The sequence below is a fragment of the Pezoporus flaviventris genome, unplaced genomic scaffold (genome assembly GCF_033815535.1).
Source record: "Pezoporus flaviventris isolate CSIRO_AGI_PZ_B2104156 unplaced genomic scaffold, CSIRO_AGI_Pfla_v1 ptg000055l, whole genome shotgun sequence".
In the NCBI taxonomy this organism is placed as follows: domain Eukaryota; kingdom Metazoa; phylum Chordata; class Aves; order Psittaciformes; family Psittacidae; genus Pezoporus; species Pezoporus flaviventris.
Genome location: NW_026892603.1, coordinates 2,418,293 through 2,445,388, shown reverse-complemented (window position 1 = coordinate 2,445,388; position 27,096 = coordinate 2,418,293). Strand labels below are relative to the sequence as shown.

Below are 27,096 nucleotides of genomic sequence, written 5' to 3'. Positions count from 1 at the left end.
AAGCATACCTTTCTCTGAATATCATCAAAGATTTCAGGTGTTGGATCTTCATGGTTCAGTGTTTCTGCCAGTTTTGCTACTAAGTTGTCATCAATATTAACTCTCGGAGATGCCTGCACAAAATCAACTTTTGCAGCATAAAAATAAGAAAGCCTCTATTTTCACAAATAAAACACCATACAATGCTGCAATTTTCTAAGTAAACTGAATTCCTTGATTAGTATCTCTAGGACACACAAGAGCACTGTAAACCCTCTTGTCCACCAAAAATTAAGTTCAGAGTTGGTATTAAAACTCAGAGATTTCAGGATCAAATACTAAGAATCACTTCAAAACCAATTTATGCATATTACTTTGAAGCAATGTCTAAACCAGATTTTCTCAGGCCTAAAACCAGAATTTATTTACTTACTTATGAATAGAAAGAGCTAGATTCAGAAATCAAGAACAAGCCAGAAAGCAGATGTACGAATTCCTCAAACATCTGAGGAAAGGCTAACGGTTTGTCAACTCTGACACTTTCTGGAAAGTTTACCAGTAGCTGTAATCATGGTGGCTTTTTATGCAACTACAGCTATCAGCATGCTGTTTCAGCCATCAGACTCCCAGTCATTTCTCGGTGACACATTTCAAATTACTGCTCATTAAGCATTCCTTTAGATGAGCCCCATTTCACACACTTTCCCCATCTTCTGTAATGGAGACAGGGAGCCAGCACTGAATCAGACCCAAAGCAGCTCACTTGACAGCACAGCTGAGAGGCTGACTTCACTGGCTTTGGAATAGATCTAGTGTTAGGTGGCTTCTGACTTCAAACTGGTGAGCATTCAGTTGGCTCAAAAAACCAACACAGCAACCTCTACACAGACGACCATGTCGATAAGACTATTGAGGTGATAAACCAAAGTTAAAGAAATGATGCATTACAAGATATTTGGGGGAGTTGTTGAGGGAAACTTTTGAGTGAGAGGTGATTTTTATGCACACACAAATTCAGAACGAAGATGCTTTGTTAGCACAAGTTGACAAGTGTTTTATTTCATAGTAGACACTTACTACAAGACTACTGGAAGCATTCAAGCTTAGCTTATTGAAAGATACCTAGTGGTGGTATTTGAGCAATTTACACAGACAATTGTAGAGAGGAACAGGAAGTTATTTGAAAAACCATTCTTAATCCATGTTTGTAAAAATACTGGGTTGGGTTGTTTCAAAAAACAATTCTTCTTAAAGGCAGGGGTGGAGGGCAGAGCAAAAGGAAGGGAAAGGACAGCATACACAGAGGGACAGAATTTCTTATTCTGTCTTTGTATTTTGTCTAATTTTTCTCCACTCTAGAAAGTCAGCTTCTGAGGAACACGTTTAGTGCATTTGACAGGACAGTCAGTGCTAGTTTGAGCCTTTTTAAAATCAAAGGGGGCTGGGGGAGGAAAACAGGACATGTGCTTAACATAAGGAGGAAGAAGATACACAAGTAATAGCTTAAATGCCAACCTGTAAGCAACTTGTGCTACATCACATCCATTTCACATTAACATAGCCTAATTACCAAGGAAGCATCTGCATAAAGAATAAATTACAAACAATGCAGAAGTTATTCCTACCTTTTCTGATAAATATTGCTCATAAACTCCAAATGCAGCTGCTCTTAATAGACCCTTGGTTTGATTAGTCTGATGTTTTCCATCTTTCTGCCGGCTTTGAAGTACCTCCAGCTGTTGCTGGGCCGTAACCCTGTATCCTTCCACGGTCATCCAGAAAAACAGATGTGCTTGGCCACCAGTCTGCTGCATGTAATCTACAAAAAACAGCCACCACACAATCACAGTTATTCTTGTGCATCTTAAAATAAGAATTCTCTATGATGTTAACTACACACTGAACTTCAGGTTCTGGTTATGCATTCAGAACATCTGACTCTCATCTAGAGTCAAAAATAAAATGTACTACATACATACTGGTGATAATCAGTAAACGAAGTTGGGAGCAAAGTCTAGGAATTAAGCACAGAGTCCTAAAACGCATGTGTAAAAAGCAAAACCAACATTACTGTGTGGTTATAACAGACTTTTACAGTGTGACAGAAGATGAGAAGAAGTTCAAACTTAAATTCTAATAGGTCATGCGCACAGAAACATAGAATCACTTAGGCTGGAAGATACCTTTAAAATCAGAGTCCAACACCACTAATTGCACCACTAAAACTTGTCACTAGGTGCCACATTTACATGTTTTTTTAAATAACTCCAGGGATGGAGACTCAACCACTTCCCTGGGCTGTTCCAACAACTGACAATGCTTTCAGTGAAACGTTTTTCCTAATATCCAATCTAAACCTCCCTTGGCACAACTCGAGGCCATTTGCTCTTGTTCTATTACTTGTTACTTCAGAGAAGAGACCAACACCCACCACCTTGTCTGCTGGCACATGCGAACGGCCTGTTCTGGTGCCTTCAAGACACCTTGAAGAGTGCCCAGCCTTCCTGGACTTCTTTGCCCTCCAGGACTGCCTCCCAATGGACTCTTGTCAACCAGCCCCTTAAACAGGCCAAAGTCTGCCCTTCAGAAGGCCAAGATGGTACTTCTGCTACTCCCCCACCCTTACTGCTCCAAGAACTGAAAACTATCATTTCATGATAGCTATGGCCAAGACAGCTTCCAAGCATCATATGACCTTCTCTGTTTGCAAACAACAGGTCCAGTGGGGAGCCCCTTCCCTAATTGGCTCCCTCAACAGCTGTGTCAAGAAGTTACCTTCCACACATTCCAGGAACCTCCTGAACTTCTTCCTCTCTGCTCTATTTTCCTCTATTGCATTAAAAGGATTATCACCACCACCAAAACTGACAGATATTCTTGGTAATGACATTAGCAGCCCAATTAATGCACAGAAGATAAACATTAGAAAGTATTAAAAATTAGTTATACAACTTTAATCCATCTATCAATTTCTTGATTATAGGATAAACCTTAAGTAGTAAATAAATTAATGCTCTATTTTAGCTTCTCAAATAGACAACCTTCAGTAGCCTTACAATCTTCTAAGCTTCAATCTAGCATCTATAACCATTAGTTCCAATAGCTTCAGTGAGACCAGCAAAAGGTTAATGACTGTGGTAAGTTTTGGTCATTTCAATTATAAACTTATAAGCAATTCTTGCAAAGATTCTGTCCTAAACAGAACAAAACTTTAAGTGACAGACCACGAAACACTGCAAGAATAGTCTTACAGGGAGATCAGTATTCAAACAAGTTTGATACAAGTTCTTGTGGTGTTCTGAACAGTTACTATAGATTGATTTGCAAAAAATGTTTCAGTTCTCTCTGGCAAGGGGCTTAAACACATTCAGCTCTCAGACATCTGTATTTAGTGACTTTGAGCGAACAGTCCTGTGAGTTAGCATATTCTTTACAAATATAATAAATCTGAGAAATTACCACTTACCCATAAAAAATTGTAGTGCAACATTGTCTACCAGAATATGGTCCAGAGGGACTGTGCAAAGTTTTCCAAAGTTTGCTGCCAGCTTCACAGTATCTATTTCCTGTAAGACACAGTTCAGTGGGTTCATAGGCTTTATTTTTTTTTAATTAGCTTTTAAAACTTCTACTTGCCACAAGGCAGAGGTAATAAAAAATAATTTACAATATAGATAATAAAGCAGCCTCTCCATGGTTAATTTCACAATCACTAGTAAGTGAAGATCAAGACCGTAAAGTCATGTTATCATAATTATTTGCTGTCAACATGGATTATTTCTGCTAAATGGGAAACTGGTTTTAAACACTGCTGTTTATGTAATACTATATAGATCAAATTAACTACAAATCCTTCATCAACAGTAACAGTAGTGTGAAAATGAATTAACAGGGTGAACTAATTTTGGTATTTAACGGAGTACAGGTCACCATAATTTAATCTCTGTCCAACTTTCTTCCATTAATGTAACATCATGGTACAGTAATGATTCTGGGTCCAGCTGTAGAAAACTTAATCATGTTAACAGTCAATATACACCAGATTAACATTATCTTGGAGCCACATGTAGGTCCAATTAATAGAGTCAAGAAACCAAGAAAAGTGAAACATACGGACTTTGCCAACCTTAAAATATGAAACGATATATAAAATAAGAAAGCAAAATAACATGAGGTTCACAAACTTAAACTCCAGTCTGCCTTAGGCTTTTCATTGAAAAAAAACAGGTAAATATGTCTAATTAAAGGCAATACATTGAGCCTACAAGTTGTTGTGAAATAATCAGTGAGAGGTACATTTATCAGGAGGAAGAGAGAGATTTGCCAAAAAGTAATGAGCTTGAAGCCCACAAGGAATGCACTGGAGCAGCAAAAAAAGAATTGAATCTAGGTGTATAAATACAAAGATGCTTTGCACTTACGTAACATTTTGGTGTAACTCCTGTATTGAGAGGGTAAGAACAGTTTAAGATGTACTGACATATTTAAACTACCTAAGCCAGAATCAAAAAAACATCTGAATTTTTTAACCTCTAGAAATTTTTTCAGTACTTAAACTGCAAATACCACACAAACTATAGTGTGTGTGTATATATATATATATATATATATATATATATATATATATAGTTTTATAATACATTGGCTATAACTGCATGCTTCAAGTTGTGTTTCAAAACACAAGAATTGAAAACCAGACTGAAGTTGCAAGTCACTTGAAACTTTACTCTTTCGGAACTAAAAAATTCATAAACACTTACTTTTCCTGACTGCAACCTCTGAATTCTTGAATCACATACTTTAATAACATATAATAAACTGTTTATTTGATTTTTTATAGTGTTGATATCTGAAAGCAAAAACAAAGAGGATTAAGCAATGCAGATGAGTAAATAAACTCTTTTTCTGAAATGCTGTACAAATACCATACAAAAAGTGAAACACCACATATAAAACACACTGGCTTTGAAGAGAAGAGGATTTTTTTCAGTTTTAATACCTTACTGATAAAAGTGAACAAGAATAAATATTCTTCTTTTTCCTTTTTTGGATTAAATGTTAACTGACTACCAATACTAAAGTATTACTGAAATTCAAAACCACCAGTCAGGCAACTTTCAATTCAATAGGAAGTATACATACCTAACCAGTTAGTCTATGTATTAAAAAGAAAAAAAAACAAACACCCAAAATCCCAACCCAATAAGCACAAAATCATGTTGGCATCTCCATTTCATATTTTGAAAATATAGCACTAACCATCTCCTGCTGTATCTAGAGATCGGAGATACTGAAGTTCTTCACTTGCTTTATCTTTCACTGCTTCCAACTCTCCTATATTATCACTTAATTTAATAATATTCATAAAGGCCTCATAATTACAGTTGGAATCACGAATCTGAAACAGAAAGTTTTATAGTATAAATAATGTAATACAACTAAAAGCAGGACATGATTTTTCATTAAGTGAATTATTCTGATACAGCACTGCAAAGCATCATTTTGAAAACACTTTGCTACTTCTAAACCTTCCTTTTGGTAATAAATTTTTACACAGACTGAGGAAGAAGAAGCATTTGCAGTCAAAACCTATTTCACGCCATAATTTTCTGTTTTCAAGAAGTACAAAGACACACGGAAATTCATCAGCCTACTTGATGATCTTGTCTAAAACCCCATCAAACATCTTCTGCTATTACCCACCTCCTTAGCTAAGCAGGCAGAAACTGGTGAGACCACTGAAAAAGGTTCCAGCTTTGCCAAGGTCCCCTGCAAGTGTACATGTCCCAGTGTAATGGTTTCTTAAGATACAGAATTACAAAAAGAATGAAAACATTCTACAATGTAACCATAACCTACTGGGAAAAAAAAAAGGAAAACAAAAAAGGAAATTACTGAATTAATAAATACCCTCTCTGAAACCCTAATTCAGATAGCTTAATAGTATTGACAAAGGGTATCTCAGTATGTACTGTTTTTCCACTGTTGGCATAGATGGAACCTGCTCAAGAGACTCAGAAGGAATTTGTGCAAGTTGAGAAAGCCTGCTGTGCCACCACGGTCACTGGAAACTGTGTTGTGAATGCAATGTAGAGATCAGGGAAAGGCTGGAAGCTTTATAGTATCTGCATGCAGGTGCAGAGGGTTGAGTTCTAGGGCTGTCTTTATCATGCAAAGCCACAAAAAGTCACATTACCTACATCTTTTATAAACACTTGTTTTGCTATGAAAATGCAGTTCTTGGCCTGTACTGCAGAAGTGCACTGACACAAGTTGCACAGAGCACAAAGAATGAAGACTAGATACCTTTGATCTAATCTAATGGAAAATCTTACTAGATTTTGAATAGTACAAGCAATACTTGAAATTCAAACATTTTGTAGAAACTTGAATTTCACACTGAAGGGAGACAAGTTTAGATTAACTTTTAATTTTACTGCAAGATAATTAGTATCAAACTGTAGTGTGCCTAGAAACATGAAATTAAACTTCGTACTTTCAGAAACTGAATATATTCATTCAAATCTGATTTTATGTCACAGGTTCCAAAAGAAGCTAGAATTTATTTCAGTCATCTCTACTTCTGACCTTAATTTCTGCTGCAATCTTTACTTCGTAAGACTTCTATTAAATTTTTGAAAGCATTAATTCTTCCTTATCTTTCCCCCAGCACATTTACTTCTGTGTCTCAGAAAGCAATTATGAAAATTAGTATTTGGGACATCACCAACATAACAGAAAGCTTTATAAAAAAACCTCAGAATTCTATCTTTGGATGCAGCTGGGGGCAGTGCTCAGTAAATAAAGAATGAGGCTAAGTTACAAATAAAGAACATGCGTAGGAGGAAAGGGGAAACAAAAAATTGAAAAGCTTAGTCCATATGAGCAGCGGTGTTTGCTCTTATTAAAGCTAGGTTGCTGCAGAAAAGCAGCATGCAAACTTTTACCTGAAATTGAACTGGCTGGAATGAAAGGAACATTATACACATACACCTCAGTTCATTCCATGCATAAGAACTTTTACACTGAAATCCAAATTTCAGCATAGTTTCATATGCTTTGGTTTTCAGCATAGTAATTGAACACACTCTATTAGACTAAAATATACAAATAAAAGTAGAGAACTGGTGGGGGTGGGGGAGATATAACTGTAAGTTTTAACTTGCTCTGCAAAAAATTCAGTAACATGAATTAAAAAGTTCTATTCTATTTATGTTAATTTTACTTTACAGTACTACTTTTAAATGTTGGAGTAGGGGGTTGCAGGTGCACTGGAGAGATATCAAAGTAAAGACTTAATTTCTTCCCACTCAGTTAATTTATTAACCTTTTCCACAAATACCCCTAAACCAATTACTCTGAGATTCCTTAGCAGAAGCAAAAAAAACCCATCTCACTCCTTGTCATCCTGGAAGCCTCTTAAGCTTTAAAGGACACATTGCAAAAATAGTCAAGGAAAAAAACTTCCACAGTTACTGCCACACTTCCTGAACAGCTAAGTAAACCCAACAGGAGACTCAGCTTTACACTGTCATTTATCTGTCCTCAGCCAGGCAACTTCTGCCTAACCACCGCAACCATATACAGATAATACACACATAGTGTGAATGTGCGTGTATACATACATATATATTTTTATAACAATATATAAATATATTTTAACATAGCAGCTGTTAAGTTCACCATCCCAGCTGATGTATCCACTGATAACTTTTCTACCAGATATCTATCTGCCATGATTACAGGGAACACAAATAAAACTCTATATGAAAATAGTCTGGAAATATCTCTCATTTTAAACATTATAAATCTTACCATCCATATGACATACTGATTAATATAATCAGGATCACTGAGCTGGTTTATTAATGGAAGAAGAATTCCTCGGGAGAGGATTTCCTGAAAAACAAAATACAACAACTCATTTTATACATTTATTCATAAAGCTAATATAACTGCAACAATGTAGCCTGTGTAGAGACTAAACAAAAAAAAATCATTAAAACATTCAGTAGGCACTAGCACTCCCTGTTCCAAGTAATAATAGGTAACATTAATACTTCAAGAAAAACAACATCCATCTTATTAAGCTTCTTTAATGTTGCTAAAGGTAAAAGGAACTTCAAAAACATTTCACAAACGCTTCCCTGATATTCAATGTGTATCAAGATTGTACTGCATTAAAAATAACCTATTAGATCAATTTTACAAAATAAGAAATGCAGTTCATATAATTTATTTCTTTTCATGACACTAAACCAAAGAATTGGAACGCACTTACCCTGACAAAGTATCGCATGATCTTGTTCTGGAAGTCTCCAGGAGGTAGCAATATATACAGTAAAACCTCACACAGATCCCTTAGGAATCCTAGGGAGGGAGAACAAGAAACACTCAGCACAATGTTATATTATTTTGTTTCACATCTTATCTGATATCATAAAAACCAACAGATAAATCCTTAATATTAAATTCAAATATACAGTCATATATATTCTTAAAGTCCAAGTATCACACTAACAACTTTCAGACTGAATATAAATTGCACTGATGTTGATCTGAGACAGGTCTTAGTCTCAAAACCTAGGCAAAAGAAAACCAAACTCCAAAAAGCAAAAATTAACTCCAATGTATTTTTCTTATTTAACATATGGAGATGATTCTTCCCCTCCTTCACACTTTATAAAGACAACTGATTTTTTTAAATGAAGATTACAGAGTAGCAATAAGGAAGGCCGATTTAACAAAAGGCAGTGAGAATACACAAACCCATCCACTGCCTCTCAGGCATATTTCTATCTATCATATTTATCCCTAACATATTTCTATATTAAAATTTTCTCAATGAAGAGTAGCTACATACATACATACCTCTTTATAATTTATAGCATTAATATGTACAAATTAGAAAACATAAATTAGGAAATATAAAATATACATGTAAAGTAGATAATCACACTTTGAAAGTCACATGTTAAGATTTCAGCATATTTCATATTGTGAACACAACTGTTAAGTGTTTTCATTTAGTCTGCTATACTAAAAGCAAGTACAGAAGGTAATATTGAGAGACCTTCTTCATCTTTGGGAGAAGTGCAGACTAGATCACGACAGACTTCTTTTTCCATTTCCACTTCAACCTCAAAGAATGTATCTACAAGTTCCTCAGCTTGATCTATACAAAATAAAAAGAAACATACTTTTTTGTAAAGACTAGAAACTTGAGAGTAAACCTGAATTACAAAGCTAACTGTATTTCATATATGTAAGACACCTGCCTACTCAGACTTAAATAAAAAATATCTTTACATCATTACGTTACCTTTCATCTGATCGCCTTTCTCTGCTATTCTTTGCTGAGCTTTTCTGAAAACTCGAAGATGAGTGCCAAAGTCATCAACAAGTCGTGTAGTGAAATAAGGCTGCCAGTCTGTTTCCTTTGACCTATTGGAAAAGGACATGCATGAAAATTAATTTCTTTATCCTGAACACAAAGAATAATAAATTTCTACTTGCCCTTCCTCCCTGCCAAGAGGCACACAGATAGTAAACATGGAAAAGCAAATAAATAAATCTGCTTCCCAATTGCCTATCCACTCAAAACAAATCAAATATTGTAAAATACCACTCTCGCACCATATTAATATTTATGCTTGAATTACTTTTAAGGTCAACTTTAGTATCTGGAATAGTGTTCTGATTCATCTGCAAAAAATCTTGATGTAAACAGTCTACAACCTAAAACTACAATACTCCCCAGGTCTTTTCCAACTGTACTTCCTATTGTTTTGGAAGGCACTGAAACAAAATAGTTGTCTTCTGAATTTGCAGTACACACGAGTGAAAAAACATATGTTTCTCCTGAAACTACAAGTGACCTAGTATTATCAACAACTGGTTCCACAAGCTTGTGTAAGGGGTAATTTTTGTTAATCTCCAACAATGCACACAGGTTAGTTGTCAGAGAATAGTCACAGTTACATCTTCATATAACTATTTCCTCAGTGGTATGAAGAAGATACAGACAGATTCCGATGATGTTCATGCCTTACTAGACAAAATGAAAAGGCTAACAAAGCTTGACGTTACTGATGGCTTTACCCTGCATTAAGGATTCCACTGAATATTCCACCTGACTTCTCTCCACTTTGTTATAGCAGAATCCTTCTACAACACTTCCTTTTCTGTGTTCTCACCCTCACCTTAAAGACAGAGAATAGGATAAGGAGCTCTGGAAGAGAGGGAAGCCTACTGCAAAATCTAGATGGGGAAATAAGAAGCAGAGATGTCCCAAAGGGCAGTCAATCCAAACCGTCCACACAGTCAATGAAACACACAACAGCACTAGATGGCAGCATTACATCAATCTCCCAAAGGCATAACTAACAAGGAAAACAAACATCAAAAAAAACCCCCACAATATCCCACCGCATTCATTCTCTCCGTAAGCTCACTGGGTATATGAAATATACCCAGATGATGGTACTAAGACTACTACAGCTCTATCCAACCACAGTCATTGCACTACATCATTTTTTCTTAATAACAGCAACTGCTGCAGCCCTGTGAAACCCATTGTACAGAACAATACAACTGCACAGAACAAGTAGCTATTTTTGAAGAGCTATAGTACTGTAGGGGAAAAAAAATAAAATCAAATTTGCTATAACTTGACCTGCTTTGACACAAACCCAGTGCTTGATCCTGTTCAATGAAGTAACTCTGCCAAATAGACAAAAACACTGAAGCCAGGTCCATTTCACGCAAGCACTGGATTGCTTGCTGCAATGTACATTTTATTTAGCCTAGCTTTCGCTATTTCCAAGGTTTTCCATTATTTCTCAATCAGTAAGATTTTATTATAATAATTTTTTTCAAGCTTAAACCTAGCTCTCTGTTTCAGACCTTGCCAGAAATGCACAGTGATTTATATTTTCAAGTAACAGAGGGAGGAACAGCAACTCATCAAAATTGCTAAGTTTATTACATTTAGGTGACCCACAAACACTTCTGAAGAGAAAACAGACAACGATCAGCACAGTGGATGAATACCTGAAATCAAACCTAACAAACGTGTAGACAGATAAAAAGGCATGTGGTACTTGGGCTGAGAAATAAGTCATACTAAAGATGATAAATAATTTCCCAGATGAATTTCCTGACTTCCTACTACTTACTTAAATAGCAGAAAAAACATTGGACAATTAACAAACTATCCATTTCTTCTGAATCAACCCTGATTGAAAAAAATCATTTACATACATGTCATATCATTTTGTTCCCCAGACTACCATTCCTTTAAAAATACTTATCGTTCTTATATATTGAGGAGTAATGCCACTTTAAAAAAGTTATCAGAGCTGACAGAGATGTTTGAATTAAAGGCTTATTTGTCTTATTGATTTACCTTTGGAATAGCCCTGCTGTTTATGAAACAAACCTGCATACAAAAAGGTGCAGATTACTGCAACTCCATGCTTAAGTTGCAGGAAAAAAAAAAATTCACTAATTTCAGACATCTAAATTTTGAAAAAGACCATGACTACAAGGATCATCTCCATTCATTCTTTAAGGGACGAGCAGAAGACTGTAGTTCTTAGATTATGATCTTAAAATTTTACATATTCTATAAAATGCTCTGAACTAGCTAATAGATAAACTCAATCATTTATCTACTACCATACATCCCACAGAGGTATGTGTCCACTTGTTTAGGCAGTGTATTGACATAAATACAGATAATCTTACCTGGCAGAAAACTGAACAAGTGCATACTGAAGAGCCTGCCTGATTTCCAGAAGGAACGATTCATCATCACTTAATGTGTAATACCAATACTGCACATAGTCTCTCAGAGAAAACTGGATTACCTGAAATCAGAAAGGAAAAAAATGAAGATGAACTAATGAACACACGACAACAAAAAATAGCTTCTTGTGCCTGATAATACAACAGCAACCATATTAAAACATAGTGAACCATACAACCCCCTACCCTTACGAAACTGTGAGTGAAACAATGCAACTTGCATAATACTCTTAAATATAATAGAGTTTCTCAACTTGTATTTGTATCTCAAGTACTTGGCTACCACACAGTCACTACTGGGGGCAGGGGGGGAACACAACCAAAACCAAAAAAACAAACACCCCCCATAAAAAAAAAAAAAACAACAAAAAAAAACCCAACCAAACAAAAGAACAACAAAAACCCCAACAAAACAAAACAAAAACAAACCAAACCAAACTTACCTGCTGCAAAGGCTCATCAATTATATTCGCACCCGTCAGTCTTCTGTCAATCTTAATTGGTCTGGCTTCGCGTTTCATTTCTTCTATGCACTTGAAAGAGATTAGGAAATGTAACTCTACAGGTTTTATCTATAATTAAGAATCAGCTCTACTGTTCATGATATATACATATGTACACACTTCCAGTAATGACTTTATGATAACATGAAATGTAGAGAGTAATAAAGATATAATCATAGCATTATAGAATGGCTTGAGTTGGAAGAGATAAAAATCATCTAGTCCAACCAAATGCAATGAGCAAGGACATCATCAATTAGATCAGGTTGCTGAGAGTCCTGTCCAATACCATCTTGAATGTTTCCAGGGATGGGACATCTACCACCTCTCTGAGCAACAATATCACTATATAGTAAATAATGGTGAGGAACTAACCTGAAAACCTACTTCTTACCTGTTTACTGTAAAGGAGCAAGCTTGCTAAAATACTAAATCAGAAGGAAATAATACAATTGTTCAGCTGTTTGGGGTTTTTGCCTCTCAATTTCTTCATCCATTTCAGTTTACTGAATATGCCAGAAGAAAAATTACTCTTTCGTACCATCACTACTTGGCAGATGAGTCTTTAAAATGTAATTGATGGTGGAGTAAAATATCTTATAGCAGGACATGCAACTCAGAGCAGTTAACTCTAATAACAACTTCATCAGAGCAGACTTTTTGCAAGTGACACACTGAAAAATACCCTTTATCAGTGCTTCTCTAAGTGGAATAATGCAGTGTCAATCTATAAACTTAAGAAGAAATCTGCAATAAATCCCTTTATTTTCACAGAAATAATGACTAAATAGGTCGCACTATTATTCAAAATAAATCAAGCTATTTTATTATTTGATATAGAGAGAAAGTTATGACTATACTGGAAACACAGAAGAACTGGCAAAAACCATAAATGAAAAAATTATAAACCATATAGCCAGTATTTCTAATCTACATGGCTTTTCCTAAGTAGCTCTCCTTCAAACCTGTTAAAAGTGAATGGCAGTGAAATACCTGAGGCCAGAAAACATTCCTCTTCTTTCTACTTAACCAGTTCTGTATCCCAATGCAAAAATAGTATTATGTTGGAAAAATCTGTATATTTTTAAACTTTCAAGATAAGGGGACAGTTCAACACTACTTTAAAATGAATAATGTTGAGTCATTCAAATACTCCCAGTTATACACTAATGAATTGGCAAAATATTTTGTCTTGACAGCGCTAAAATTACCAAAACAATACAGAATGGCATGTTTAAATATTTCTACTAAGCACAGTAAAGTTCAAATTGCCAAAAAATTGTGAAAAGAGCCTAAATTGTAAAATTTTACAATTGTTAAATTGTAAATATTGTTTGCAGTTTGAGAACTGCATACATAAAGCCGCATTTGGAAACCCAGCTGCAAAATAAAAAGCACTAGCAGATATGTTTAAAGTCCTTTCTTGAAACTATGCTTGGTAACTCTTAGATATGAAAAATGCCTCATTTGGACTCTAACACTATTTCCCAAATTGCATACTTGCAGTCACAGATTTCTTGAATGCGCAAGACACAGAGGACTTAAAACATCTGTATCAATCTGTAACATGGTTCTCATCCCCAAATAACCAAAACCTCTACAATCAATAAAACTCTGATTGACTTTGGGGAAAAGAGCTTCTTAAAAAGAACCTACGTTATCAAATTACTTCTCAAAAAACAGTATCACAAAATAATTTCATAGTAAGGAAAATTCAGTTCATACTTGGATCATGGAAGAAGCATAACATATACACTAGCCACTTGAAAGAATATTTGCAGTTCAAGACCCCTTAGGGCCACAAGGGTTTTAAAACATGGAAAAAAAAAATTAAAAAATATTACTTTCCAATAAAGGTAATTTAGCAGACATTTAATACAGAAATGGCAAAAAAGGGATTCCAAGCAAACCATATATTTGGTTTTGGCTAGGACTGCTTTTTTCTTGCACTGCTACTGAAAAGCTCTGCTACACTACCTAATGTTCTTTTAATACAGTGGCAAAAAAGAAATACGAAACACTATTGCAGAAGATAGATTTCACTTTGAAAACAACTTCAAATACTATTTGGTGAGCCAACTAAAAATAAGTACCTTCATAGCGCAGAACTTAAATGCAGAGATTAGCCAAAACAGGTCACTTGAGAAGAGTGATTTGTCAATAATCCACACTCAAATCAGAAGTCAAACTACTAAACTGGCAAGGATTAAAAAAAAAAAAAACAACAAAACAACAAAACCATAAAAAGCCCAAAACAAAAAAAAAAAACAAACCAAAACAAACAAACCAAAACACAATTAAAAAAAACAACCAAACCACAACATATGATTCTTTTATTTAACCAGAGCATACATACATACAAAGCTCAAAAAGTAACAATATCATAATAAAAAGTTTCAGCGATGTAGCCGAAATTTAAAAGACGCAAAACCTAGTAAATCTGCTTTCAAAACATGAGACATAAGCAATACTCCACAATCCATTTAAGCACTAATGTCTATGTAACATCAAGAACCTTAGTCCCCTAAAATGAGGTTTCATTAGCAGAATAGAATCGTTACCTGGTTGCCCTTTTTCAGCCTCAAACTATTATTTTTCATTTGGATCAGTGATATTACTTTATAGGTTATTTTATACGTAAGTTCCAGGTTTATCTCAACAGATTGGAATCTTATGTGAAAAGGTCACCTACCAACTGAGCTATGAACCATTGACAAAAAAAGGTCTGTGATTAAAAAACATACTGCTGAATCACAAAATAGATTTCTATGTCCTACAGATAAAGTTAAACACACACACCCTTTACAGACAACATGAATTGTAATGATCTGACAGCTAAGAAAGGGCAGGACATTTCAGTAAAAACAGTTGTGAGAATAAACACTTTAAACTCTGGGTTAAAGTGTTCTCTCTATTCTGATGACTGCAAATGGATTAGGCCAAGACATATCTAAACTTCCAAGTTGCCAAGATATACTGGCTCATAAACCAGGAATTCCTAGAGTTTCTGCCTCTTGGCTATTACAAATTTGAAAGGCGGATGTCACTGCTGCTCTACATTTATCTATGAATTTGCAAGACTTTTGCTTGTCTTAAAGACAGCCAAAGATGGTAACTTCTACATCCCTGAAGTACTGTAAATCTAGACTTTATTACAGTTTAAACTTCATAGTTAGGCAAGCAACTTTCTGACACAGACAACTGAAAGAATCAAAACTGGAGCGACTACAGATCCAGTGACAGAAGAATCCTAAATAATCATGACAATCTTACAAGAAAAGGCAAGGAGGAGCTATCACTCCCACCAAAAAAACCCAACACACACAGGGAGTCTGTAAAGGAATGGTTTAATAATTCCCTCTTAGATAATATTAGCAAATCACATCTTAATTCATTTCTCACAATGAAGCCCGAAACAATATTTGAAACAAACATCCCATAGTGCTTAAAAAGCCTGTATTTCCAAAAGGAAAAATCCTGCATTTTACTTGCACACTGCAGCTGACTCAAAACATAAAAGCAGATTCTTTTATCCTGGAAAATGGGTGCAGTCCTTAGAGTAACACTGATTCTAACATCATTCTAATATTCAAAGTTATAAAATCTGATCTAGAATTGAAAAACAGTAAGCTCTCCTTACCTTAGGGATCCCAACTGATGTGCAAGGAAGAAATGAATGTTCACACTGCTCAAGATATTTTTCTGAGTTGCTTTTTCCAAATAAAAGAGTAACCACAAACCCCCTAAAATGAAAAAGAAATACCAGGCAGAACAAGTAAACTTTTACCCCCTCTAGAAAATATTTCACAACAAGTTATAAAATAACAATTCTCACTGTTTACTCTCCTAGTACAGTGCTCCTTCACAGTGTCACATGAAGCTCAAAACAACTGACAAAATATTAAGTATAAAGTTTCCCAGCCTTGTATTATCACAACAGAAGAACACACTCAAGGTATAAACCTAGAAGAAAACTGAAGTCAAACCCAAGCTGCTGGTTTTTGGGGGATTGTGAATTTTTTGGTGTGCTAGAGTTTTCTGGTGCCTTTTTTGTTTTGGTTTTAAATCAGCATATAAAAATCTAAATAAATGCTCTCCTGGACCATTTATTTTAAAAGAATGTTAGATCAGAAATGCACTGACTTCTTCCCTCACAATTCTACACTGATATTTAAATTACGACTTATAGTTAAATAGGTTAATTTCATTATTAGTTACTTTTATTATTAGTTAATTTTATTATTGTTTTCTTTACGATATAATGAAAGCATAAAGGAAAAATCAACCATTACAAAAAGTTCAACCTTGTTACAACAGCAGTAATTTGTTTACGGGTTATGATACTAGGGTACTAAAACATAAACACAGAACTGGTTTTACTAAGAAATAGATAAAAACCTAAAGGCTGTGCCAATTATAGTATAATCAAAACATGTAACCTTTAAAAAGCCAAACATTTAAAAAAAACAAAAAGGAATATGAAGTTACTGCTGCTCAGACTAGCCTTGGGAGACTAAATATGCATAGATTTTTACTAAATTTCAAAGCATTCAATTTAAAGGAGAGCTGACCAACATTTGTTACCACAGAACTCGCAAAGTTATGTCAGGTTTGAAATGTGTGGAAGTAATACATTTTTTTAACATAGATTGCTGTTGATATACAATACTCTTATTTATATGATTAGAATAAAATTGTCAACCAAGCTAAAAATATGAAGGTTTTGATTTGAAGGTTTTGATTCCCAAGCCAGGAATCAGCCAATGTACTCCAGAGGTTCAGTAATTCAGAAGCAGGTAGGTAACAACTCCAAGGCAACAACAACAATAAAAAAAAGCTACACAAAATTATAACTTGGTAATAGATAATAAAATTTCACTTGATACTCTGGTTTCCTTACATCCAGCTTTATCTGTTTTTCTACATATGAGAACAAAAAATAAAAGCAGGTCTAACTGCTCTTCTGCTCCAGATACTTATAGATAACTTTAAAATCTTAACACCAATGATGTTAGTAGCACCATAATTGAGTTCAAGGGCAAAAACCTGCTTAGAAAAATCTCAGTATTACTTTCACTATGCTTAAAGGATAACTAATGTTTTGGTTTGGGGTGAGTTGTTTTGTTGGGGGATTTTAACTATTAAAAAGCTAGGGTTTTCTTTTTGTTATCTATTTTCTATTAGAAACCTTAGTTTTCTTTTAGAGAAAACAGTATACCAAAATGCATTTTTATATATGTATTTTTAAGCCTAATTTTTTTAATTTTTTTTTTTAAGCCTTTTAGTTCATAGTTTTAACTTCAAATACATGCCAGTAACTCGGAGGTAATGGAGAAGGCAAGGACAGGAAAGGTGCTTCTCTTCTTTCATTCAACAGGATTTAAGCCTTAGAAATAACTAGAGATAGATAACACATCTGTTGTCTCTTGAATATTTTGACCCTTTTAAAGCCAATGACATTTAAAAATACTAATATTCTAATATGCTATTGTTTAAATACATGCTCATCTTCTTCAATGCCTTTATGTATTTTCACTTCTAAACTAGAAATGCTAGGAGCTTCTGCCTCTATCGCAGAAAGTAATATATTTTATTCTCTAGATTAAAACCTTGTGTGCATTAGAGAAGGATACATAACCTGACCATTCAGTGTTTCTGTTAGCTAACCAGAAGCTTCTACCGTAAATGGCTAATTCATCAAGAGAATATTCAACACAGCAAATGAGAAATCATTTTAGTCTTTTCTCTAAATGAAAAGCAGAAAAAGGAGAAATTTATATTTTACTTATATTTTTATTACTATCTTTTTCCCAATACTAATTTATGACCAGCTTTGCACAGGGACAGATTAACATCACAAGATGAAAGACAGGAAAATGAATACTACAGATCTACCACTTCTCCCCCCACAAGTCTGAAAAGCAACAGCCTCAGCTGAATGCTTTCTGAAAGGCAAAAAGCACTCTCAGAACCACCACCTATTTGGTCAGCAATTAGAAACTTCAATATAGGCAACCAATCACATATATACAGATGTGATTAAGTATCAATATGCTTTTTGATGATAGAGCCAATTCCTTTAAATGGAAAAGCAGTTGATGGTCCAAGAAATTTCATTTCTCACACCAGAAGCCTAAAGCTGTTGCCAGAGCTGCAATTCACATCATTGTTCTTTCACTTCCTTAGGACTGAAAAGAGGGAAGAAGATAAAGAAATATCCACAGCACAAAGAAAAGGCAGATGGTAAACAACAGGCACAACACTCAGTATAAGGGGTTTCAACCAGTACTTGAAGTAGAGGTGAAAAATATTTCATGAATATTAACACTTTATAATAGCCTTGGCAACACAGGTTAAACAACATTTGTCTTTTGCCTCCTGCTTTTGGTGGCAAGAACTCAGTTCCCTAAAATCCCTCAGATCCTGAATAAAAGAGAGGTGTCCTAAAAATCAAAAGAACTAGCATTTTATAAATCAGTCTTGAAACAACACAAAATGAAACAAGAACTTCCAATTTAGAGCTTTTATCCATATACACAAAGGGTTTCAGTACCCTTCCACGCATGCAATCAATAGTTCACTTTCTACAAGCTATCTGTGCAAGCACACAATTCAGAGTATATCAAGAAGAAATAACTGAATAGCACATAACAGAAGTGAAACGGTATAAACAGATTGAATATGTTGATACACCTATGGCATCACTATTGTTTTCCTCCACAGTTCAGATAAGGGTATGCTAAATATTAAGGACACTGCCGTAATCATGAACCAAAATTAGATTTTTTATTTTCTAAAGTTATATTAATTATGTTATCTACTAACTATAAGAGAACAAGTTACTTCTTAACATGAATTTTGGTTTGTTTTTACGAGACACTTGACCAACCATTTTGCATAACTTCGTGGGAATTAATTTAAAAAAAAAAAAGCAGGCAAGAATAATTTAGATATAAAACTATCTGACCTAGTTAGCACTCATGGATTTGTATGCTGAATGTTAAAACTTAAGTAGGCATGTCACTGAAAAAGATTAACAGTGTAAAAAAAGGCCAGATTGCAGCCCTTGCCAAAGAGACATGTATGAAGTAATGAAGTAATGACATTCTATGGGAAGGGCTGAGACTTCGTATCTCTGTATAGAGGTAAACACGTACTAGGGAGATGAATACAAATTCTGCTTTAATGGATACATTACCACAAGAGGAACTCATCCCTAAGAAGATCAATGTTCACTGGCTACAAAAATGTATCAAGGCAGCAAAAGAATTACCGCAAAGAGATATCAGAACTGACTTGAGAATGTGCATGCTCAAGAACTACAGGCAGCCTCATGGTGGCAAACTGTAGCTGACTTCAGACATATCCCGTGACGGACTGCTTTGACTGTTAGCTCTGAAAAGCTAAGCAACTGAAATTAAGCAAGAAGGAAGGCTAAGCTTTTAAGAAATTATGATACCCCACATGATTTTTCATACTCCAGATACTAAGGAAGTGGTAATACGAAACAAGCGTAAATGGACAAACTCTTGCCCTTTGGATGAACTCTTCGCCTTTTGGTCTGGAAAAACAGTCAGCAAAATGCTTCAATCATACATGTATTAAGACTTAACAAGACAAAAGCATTTACTTAGAAGTCAGTTTTACTTTAACTCACTTTAATAGACTATTTTACTTTCTCAGAGGTGGAATTCCAAGTTTAATACAGTTGAAACCCAAGCATAACAGCTCTAATTCTAGCCACTAAACTCTGTTAATTTTTTTTTTGGAGACATACAGGACTATGCTGTATCCAATAAGAAGGTTAAAAGAGCATTTCAAAGGAAGGTAAAAAATAAAGATACCCTGAACATCCCATGAAAAGTCAAGCAGGTCTTAAAGAGCATAAAGATGTTACTATCCTGCAGATATATCTTATGAATGAGACGAGGGAAGAATATCCCACTAACATATTTAGACTTGGCATTAAAAATAAAATTTTTAATGGTTACAAGGCTGAAATAGGATGTAATAATGGCGCTAAAGACTGTAATATCATCACCCCCTTGCTCCCTCCCTGTCAAATGACATGTCTACGGCTGCTGAACTGATGCTCCAAGACACAGCATCATTTCCACACAGCCAGGAAAATATCCACTCACCTTCCCCATGAACCAAGTATTTTAGGTAGGAAAATGAGATTGTTACAATGAAAGGGGACATAATTTCGTAGGTACTGGGAAAAGAACTGACAAGAGAAACTATGAACTGAAGTTAACATTGATTTTACATGAGCATTTGTCCTCTAACACTCAGTAGAAATAGATCCTCTTTTTTGTTTATTTGTTCAATCAGATTTTTTTTCTCCTGGACAAAGGTAGTACAAGCACTATTCAATGGCAAAAAAAAAATTACTTTTGATAGAAAACTTTAATAAAAATAATTTTGCTCATAAAGAGCTACTCAATTGCGGGAATATTAATTACATAAAAATAAATTCAGATTTTCAGAGCAAACTATTTTCTAATATACACACTGAAATTTTATGTTCATAGTAAATCATACAAAACATTGAGTAGTATACTTACCCACCCACAAAGCAGAGGATATAAAATGCAAAGTAAAATATAGCGAAGGGTCCAAAAGTTACTAGAAAAAGCACAAGGCCAAGACTTCCCCATCCCCATATGGAAAGACTGGTCTGTAAACAAGAACACATGGAAAAGAAATAATTAATATGATATTCATGCAACTTTAAGTCTTCAGTATTTGCTGTGTCTAAAAAGCTTGAGACATTTTAACTATATACAAAAGAAATTTTGCTTGATGAATAAAAATTACCTTTATTTTTTAAAAGCATATTGCTATCCAATTATGCTGTAGGCTAGTAGTCTAGTTAAGCCAACATCAGAGCATTTTTCTATCAAATATTATTCCTCATTTCTCTTCAGATGCAACTATTGCCTATTGCCCTTTAATGTGCAATTTCTTTCTTCTCTATTCTTATTTTGTGCACTTTGTTTCTTGAGATACCTTTTTTCTTCCTCCCTGAGAAATTCTCCGCTATTTCCAAGAAAAATGTAAGCTTTGTAACAAAACAGGAGGAGATGAATACAATCTCATTTTATACAACTAAACATGTCATTTTTCACAACCAAGGAACACTACACCTCTTCCCTAGATCAAAGCAGTTGCAAGACCAAAAAGCGTCACTTTCTCCAGTCAAGTCTCAAAAGGGCTAACAGGTGGTGTTTACTGCTCAAGTTTTATTTTTTAAATACATTTTCTCCACACAGGTACCATCATGCTCCTAGAAGAGACCTGGCTTAGCCGGTAGGACTGATACTTTGGCAGCAGGGGACAAGGCTTGTTTGGGAAGCCCCTGGTACACGTAAAATCATCCACAAATGCATCTGGGGGGCTGGTGGGACTTTGGCTGGTACCCTGTATAACACAGCAGACAAAACTTCCTGCACTGATGGATTCACCAGGAGTATGAAATAGCAGTGAGATTCAGGTTATTGTGCCACTGTAGGTTATAGTATGCGTGCATTCATAAACATATACACACATACACACTTGATCTATCTGGACAGACAGACATATGTCTGTATGTTCATATATACACATATATGCAGGGAAATCTAAAAAGCAAGGTAGGGAAAACAAAGCTACAATAGTTTTGGACCTTCACAATGCTGCAATGCAGACAACAAAGATTATATGAATTTAATTCAATCTAGTCTCTAGTGCAATATGGAAAGCGTGTTACAGTCAAGTCCAAAAGCATGAATCTGATGATAAGTATTTATAGGCCATCAAAACTCTTCTAGCTCTAAGGTTCTCAACTTTTCTTTTTTTGTTGCCTAATTTACGCCTTTCCTACCAGTGATCAAATGACACCCTGATGGGAACTCAGACAACTGCTATGTCAACAAGTAACACTAAGAATGCATTTAAATAAACTAGTCTTGCAGTTTGACATTTAGAAAACAAGCAGAGATCGAACACCATATTTTTTGGAGAGCCCTGTTTTAGCTTTTAAAACAGAGGACAAGAGAAGCTTGCCTAAAGTTCTCTCATTCCTCTAAAGTGACTGTTTACATTACATCAATCCATCTTAGGCATGGGATTCAGAAAAATTAACTTCCTCACAAAAAAGCTTCAAAAATCCTATAAACAATGAAAAAGAATATAAAATAAGGCTCCTACATAAAGTATCTTCAATTCTTTCCTGAGAGCAAGACATCGGGTTGCCCAAAAGCAAAATTGTAGCTCTAAGGAGAAACGGTTTCATAGATGTAAATTGTAATTATCGGAGCAATTTAATTCTTCCTAGTTTATTATAAGTTTAACAATATTAAAAAAAATTCTGCTTTCTTTCTACATAAGGTTTCTTAGCAAGAGACAGAAGTTATACTTTTTTTTTCCTCTTAGTGTTTGAGACTGGAAAAAATTACTCTTGTCTACATACTTATATGCTCTTTAATTAAAAGTGTTGCAATTATAAAACTGGTCTGCAAGTTACTCAATTCTCTTTAAGGTGAAAAAGTGCATTATTAGATGATATTCACAATACAATCCACACAGCTAAAAGGCTGAATATCTGTGCTATAGTAAATTAAAAACAATTTTTGGCCACAACTGAATAGAAGATTTATTTGGCTCATAATAAGCAAATGCAGTAAATAAACTGCACAGAGGGTGGGGAACAGAAAGACATTGATTTAAAAAAAATTGCAAATACAACAATTAACTAAAAAAGACATGAGCTCTCATTATACAGCTACATTTCAATACACAAAGAAGATCCCTCATATTCATGCCCTCAGAACTACATATAGAACTTCTGCAGAGCACTACAAGCAACAGTAAGATATGCACATAGAAGATAACATTTAATTGTGCTCTTTTTTGTCAAAAAAAAACAACAGTATGCTTAATGGTATTATTCAAAAAAGTTCTGAATATGGGGTTAGTACTCTAAATGACTTAACAAAACTTAATTAAACTAGATAGCAGGACACATATTCAGAGTTGGATGAATGCATAATTAACAAAGAAAGTTCTGTAAGTCTAACAAATAAAACAGTGACCTTTTGTCCTATGCTCTAGCTTTGCAATTCAGCCTATGGCTACAGAGATTCAAATCTCATTTGATATTTTAATAGGATTTCTTAAAACTTGCACAACTCGGTAGACTGCAGTAAGTACAAAAGATACTGTCCCAATTCTCTTATAATTTAGGTAAGTGGTTTATAGCCTAACAGACTGTGGGACATTCAAAAAATAAAAAGAAATCATTAGTATAGTTCCCATTAGGCTGACTATAAACAAAACTTCCCCTAGCTTCACAGTTCTTAAAAGGACTTCAGCAGTATAACTCCCAGTCAAATATTAAAACTTTGTTTAAAGTCCCTTCAAAATATCAAAATGAACTATCAAAAGAAAGTCCAAACATTACACAGGTATGACTCTGCAGCTGGTCAGTATGGAACTAGCTCAGGTATTTAAATTCAAACCCCACTACTTATAACTTAGCTCCAAATAAGTTTCATTTATAATGTCAATTCTTTAGAAGATTCACAGATTTACTGAAGCTCTGTCTAGCCTTGCTGCAGTTATTTAAGTGCAGGGTGAACATATATTACTTGACAGAAAGAACAAGCCAGTCTTCTGAAGAGATGGTACAATGCTGGCAGACTCTTTAAGAGAAGCTGACATGGCCTATGCTGGGAGGGCTAACATCCAAACTGAACTATCATAGTACTATTTACTGAACTTCAAGAAACTAGGGATAGTTACCTAACTATTGAAGAATTTAGGCCTTAATCCCGTAGCAGGCATATATGGGTATATACTGTGTGCATCCACACATGTGCACACAGATAAAGGACCTTTATTCCACATCCACAACCATTCCATCATTTAGTCATTTTTGGTTACCATCACAACAGATGCCATACACCAGCCCCACCATCACCACTTCTTCTCTTCCATATGTGAGATAATACAAAGAATGACTTCTGCAGTGTACTTGTAAGGTCAAATATGCAAACAGCTAATATAGCATCAGTTACATACAGTAATTTTCTTCCCATAGTATGGAATTGCGTTAGCAAAATAAACTGCCATTTAAGAAAAGGGCTGCCTGTAAGTCCAAAGAGACACTGAAGAGCTCATCGGGTGAGAGAAGGCACACCAAGGTAATATTCACATGAGCTTAATCCAGATGTTTCAGATAACAAGACTGTCACCTCTCAACAACACCTGGTGTTTTTTTTGACTAGAATATTTTTTCCACAGTATACAGCCAACTACTAAAAGTGTTACACAAAAAAAAAAACAACCTTTTCCTTATATACACGATTTTCTGTTCTTTGGCTTGTGCTTCCTAATTAATGCAGCCTTTTGATGGTTCCAGTTGCATGCTGGTAGTGCTGAACTAAGACTATGTGACTTATCATGATCATTCACACAGGAGCTTATGTAAATCTGTAAAATTCACTGCCTAGAAACCTAGGCCATACAGTCTTCAACCAACAGTTTAAGAAAAGAAAAATCCCACTGTATTTTAGTATGCAGTTATACATAATTTAGTAGTTTTGAATTGAGTATTTTGCAGAAAAACCAATGGGAGTATGACAAAGATTTAATGTATCAACCACAACGATTTACTCCAGTAACAACTATGTCTTACTATACTTCACAGGAGCTTCAATAGGTTTCTTGTTTGCCTAATCCATCTGACATGCTTTCAGAGCTTTGCCTCTATCTTAAAGCAAACTCCTTGCTTGATACAGGCAAAAATCAAGCCCATACACTTGATATTGATACACTTTCACTAAAATGATTCACCAGTGTAACTATAGGTTTGTTGTCTGGATTTAAACTGGTCCTGTCAATTTCAGCTTGTAGCTAATAATATGATACATGTTTCTAGTTTAGTGCAAAACCACTGCTACTCCGGAAGTCCAGCCAGTAGGTATTCCACTTCTTTCTATCCTCCCCACTGCCCTCAAACAGCAATCACATCCGTTTCCTCTCAAGAGGCTCTGGGTTCCAGGGTCCTTCCACTGCAGCCAGAAGCCCCTGTTCCAGGTACTCAGCTCTCTTGCCAATTCCCTATCATGTTCAGGGTAGTTACGATTTAAAGTTTGGACATAGGGAAAGAGCAGAAACAACATCCGTACAAGGTGACTGGGTTCTGGAATCATCAGTTTGTCAATCTTGAAGCTTTATCAGAATACTGCATAGGTCTTACACCAGTAGCATCCAGCAGGCTCATACCACCTCTGGAGATTGCCGTTTGTGATTATTTTCAAATATAATAGCTGCAACAGAATAATATGAACATTGAAAGAATAGCAAAACCGAAAAATAAAACCACACTACTTTGCTCATTTGTCCATTCATATTAAAAAACTACAGCAGCTGACATGTCCCTAACTAGACATTGATAAGCAAACCGTCATTTGCCATTTGGGTGGTTTAAACTGGATTTTTTCTTTTAATATGATGTCTTGCCAAATGTATTTAATGTCACCTCTGGGCTCACATTTTAAAAAAACTGTCAAGGATTACATACACAGTAGGTGTCAAGTTAAATTTCGTTAATTCTACACATCTTTTAATTTGATTTCCATTTTGAGTATAACTGGAACATGTTCATATATAAACATTTCTATAATTAAGGTGAGTGTCCTTTTTGTCAAATGATTAAAAACATTATTTTAGGATTCAAACTAGTGTCTCTTCACTAGCCTGACAAGTAAAATTGGAAAGTTGTAGCAACGGAATGCCAATTTCATTTGCATTGAAACTGCTATATTACACTGCTAGAGAAATATTTAACAATTGTGAAATAAGCCATTAACATCTTCGTAGTTACATTCTATTTGCAAAAGTTGCAGCAATCAAGTGAAAGACATGTTCAAGTGGGGTTTTTGAAAAGTTCTGCATATCCTCATTTCCTAACATCACTAAAAGGTCTCTTTTTAACCTCCTCTTCCTTATCCTTTTCCCCTTTCCTTCCTAGCCCAAAGAGGCAAGGTAAAACAAAACCCTAAAGTCCATTCCTACTTCACAGTACACAAAAACAATTGTAGTGAATCTACACAACAATTTACTGCAGCACTCATATGAAAACTCTTGGCATTTTTTAACAGGAATTTTACAGAGTCTATCTTGGTTTTACTGTTCCAAGTTTTGATTTTTTTTCCCCCAAAGTAACCTTAAAGTATAAATATATGCAGTAATCATCTTCTAAATAAAGAAAAGCATTACACAATTTCAGAGTTAAGAATTTAGGCCAACTAAGTTTCTTCTGGCTGTAAATTCAGTATTCCTGCTGATCCCTCCTGGTTACAGAGGCCGGGAACAGTCCTTTGCTATGCTATGCGAGAGTACATCTGTCCCCTCTCTACCTCACCTCCTCCTCTTCCACTCAACATGCGCTTTCTATGTCAACTGCCTTAACTGGTTAGCAGTTGGATTAATTCAAGTGCAATCACGTCTAGCTATTTAGTCTGCATTTTCCTGCTGCTCCTCACATTGTATGAGGCAGAAAAGCCTTGAGGATCTATTTCCCCTATCCTTCCCTACAGTTTTTACAAGGTGGTGTAACAAAGCTCTTACGAACAGGGAACAACCTTCCATCTAAATTCTAGAATCACAATTACCGCACTGTTTCGACTATTCACCAAACTCATTTTTAGAAGTGCAAACCTTTAAATGAAAAGGTCTGCTACATTTTCTTAAAATACATAAGACTAAAGTACAGCATGTAACTGAAAAGTTTCAAAGCTATTGTGCATATTAGTTCAAT

General features: G+C 35.0%; 1 protein-coding gene across 10 annotated transcripts in view; it reads right to left on the bottom strand.

The window, feature by feature from the left end:
- Positions 1 to 27,096, bottom strand: part of SNX13 (sorting nexin 13) — a 66,334-nt gene that overhangs the window by 24,162 nt on the left and 15,076 nt on the right. For 8 of the 10 annotated variants that reach the window (XR_009746196.1, XR_009746198.1, XR_009746197.1 and 5 more), the window contains exons 2-14: positions 20,858 to 20,970; positions 15,931 to 16,033; positions 12,231 to 12,320; positions 11,728 to 11,849; positions 9,302 to 9,423; positions 9,053 to 9,154; positions 8,261 to 8,349; positions 7,795 to 7,878; positions 5,239 to 5,377; positions 4,740 to 4,828; positions 3,446 to 3,545; positions 1,605 to 1,798; positions 9 to 113 (exon numbers count right to left, since the gene is read on the bottom strand). Coding sequence is in view for 6 of the 10 variants with exons in the window: in XM_061469213.1 (XP_061325197.1) it covers positions 9 to 113; positions 1,605 to 1,798; positions 3,446 to 3,545; positions 4,740 to 4,828; positions 5,239 to 5,377; positions 7,795 to 7,878; positions 8,261 to 8,349; positions 9,053 to 9,154; positions 9,302 to 9,423; positions 11,728 to 11,849; positions 12,231 to 12,320; positions 15,931 to 16,033; positions 20,858 to 20,970 (1,452 nt within the window). In the remaining 4 variants the exon portion in view is untranslated. Of the gene's footprint in view, positions 1 to 8; positions 114 to 1,604; positions 1,799 to 3,445; positions 3,546 to 4,739; positions 4,829 to 5,238; positions 5,378 to 7,794; positions 7,879 to 8,260; positions 8,350 to 9,052; positions 9,155 to 9,301; positions 9,424 to 11,727; positions 11,850 to 12,230; positions 12,321 to 15,930; positions 16,034 to 20,857; positions 20,989 to 27,096 lie in introns of those variants that run through there. The other 2 variants (XM_061469211.1, XM_061469209.1) reach the window with 2 other exon arrangements.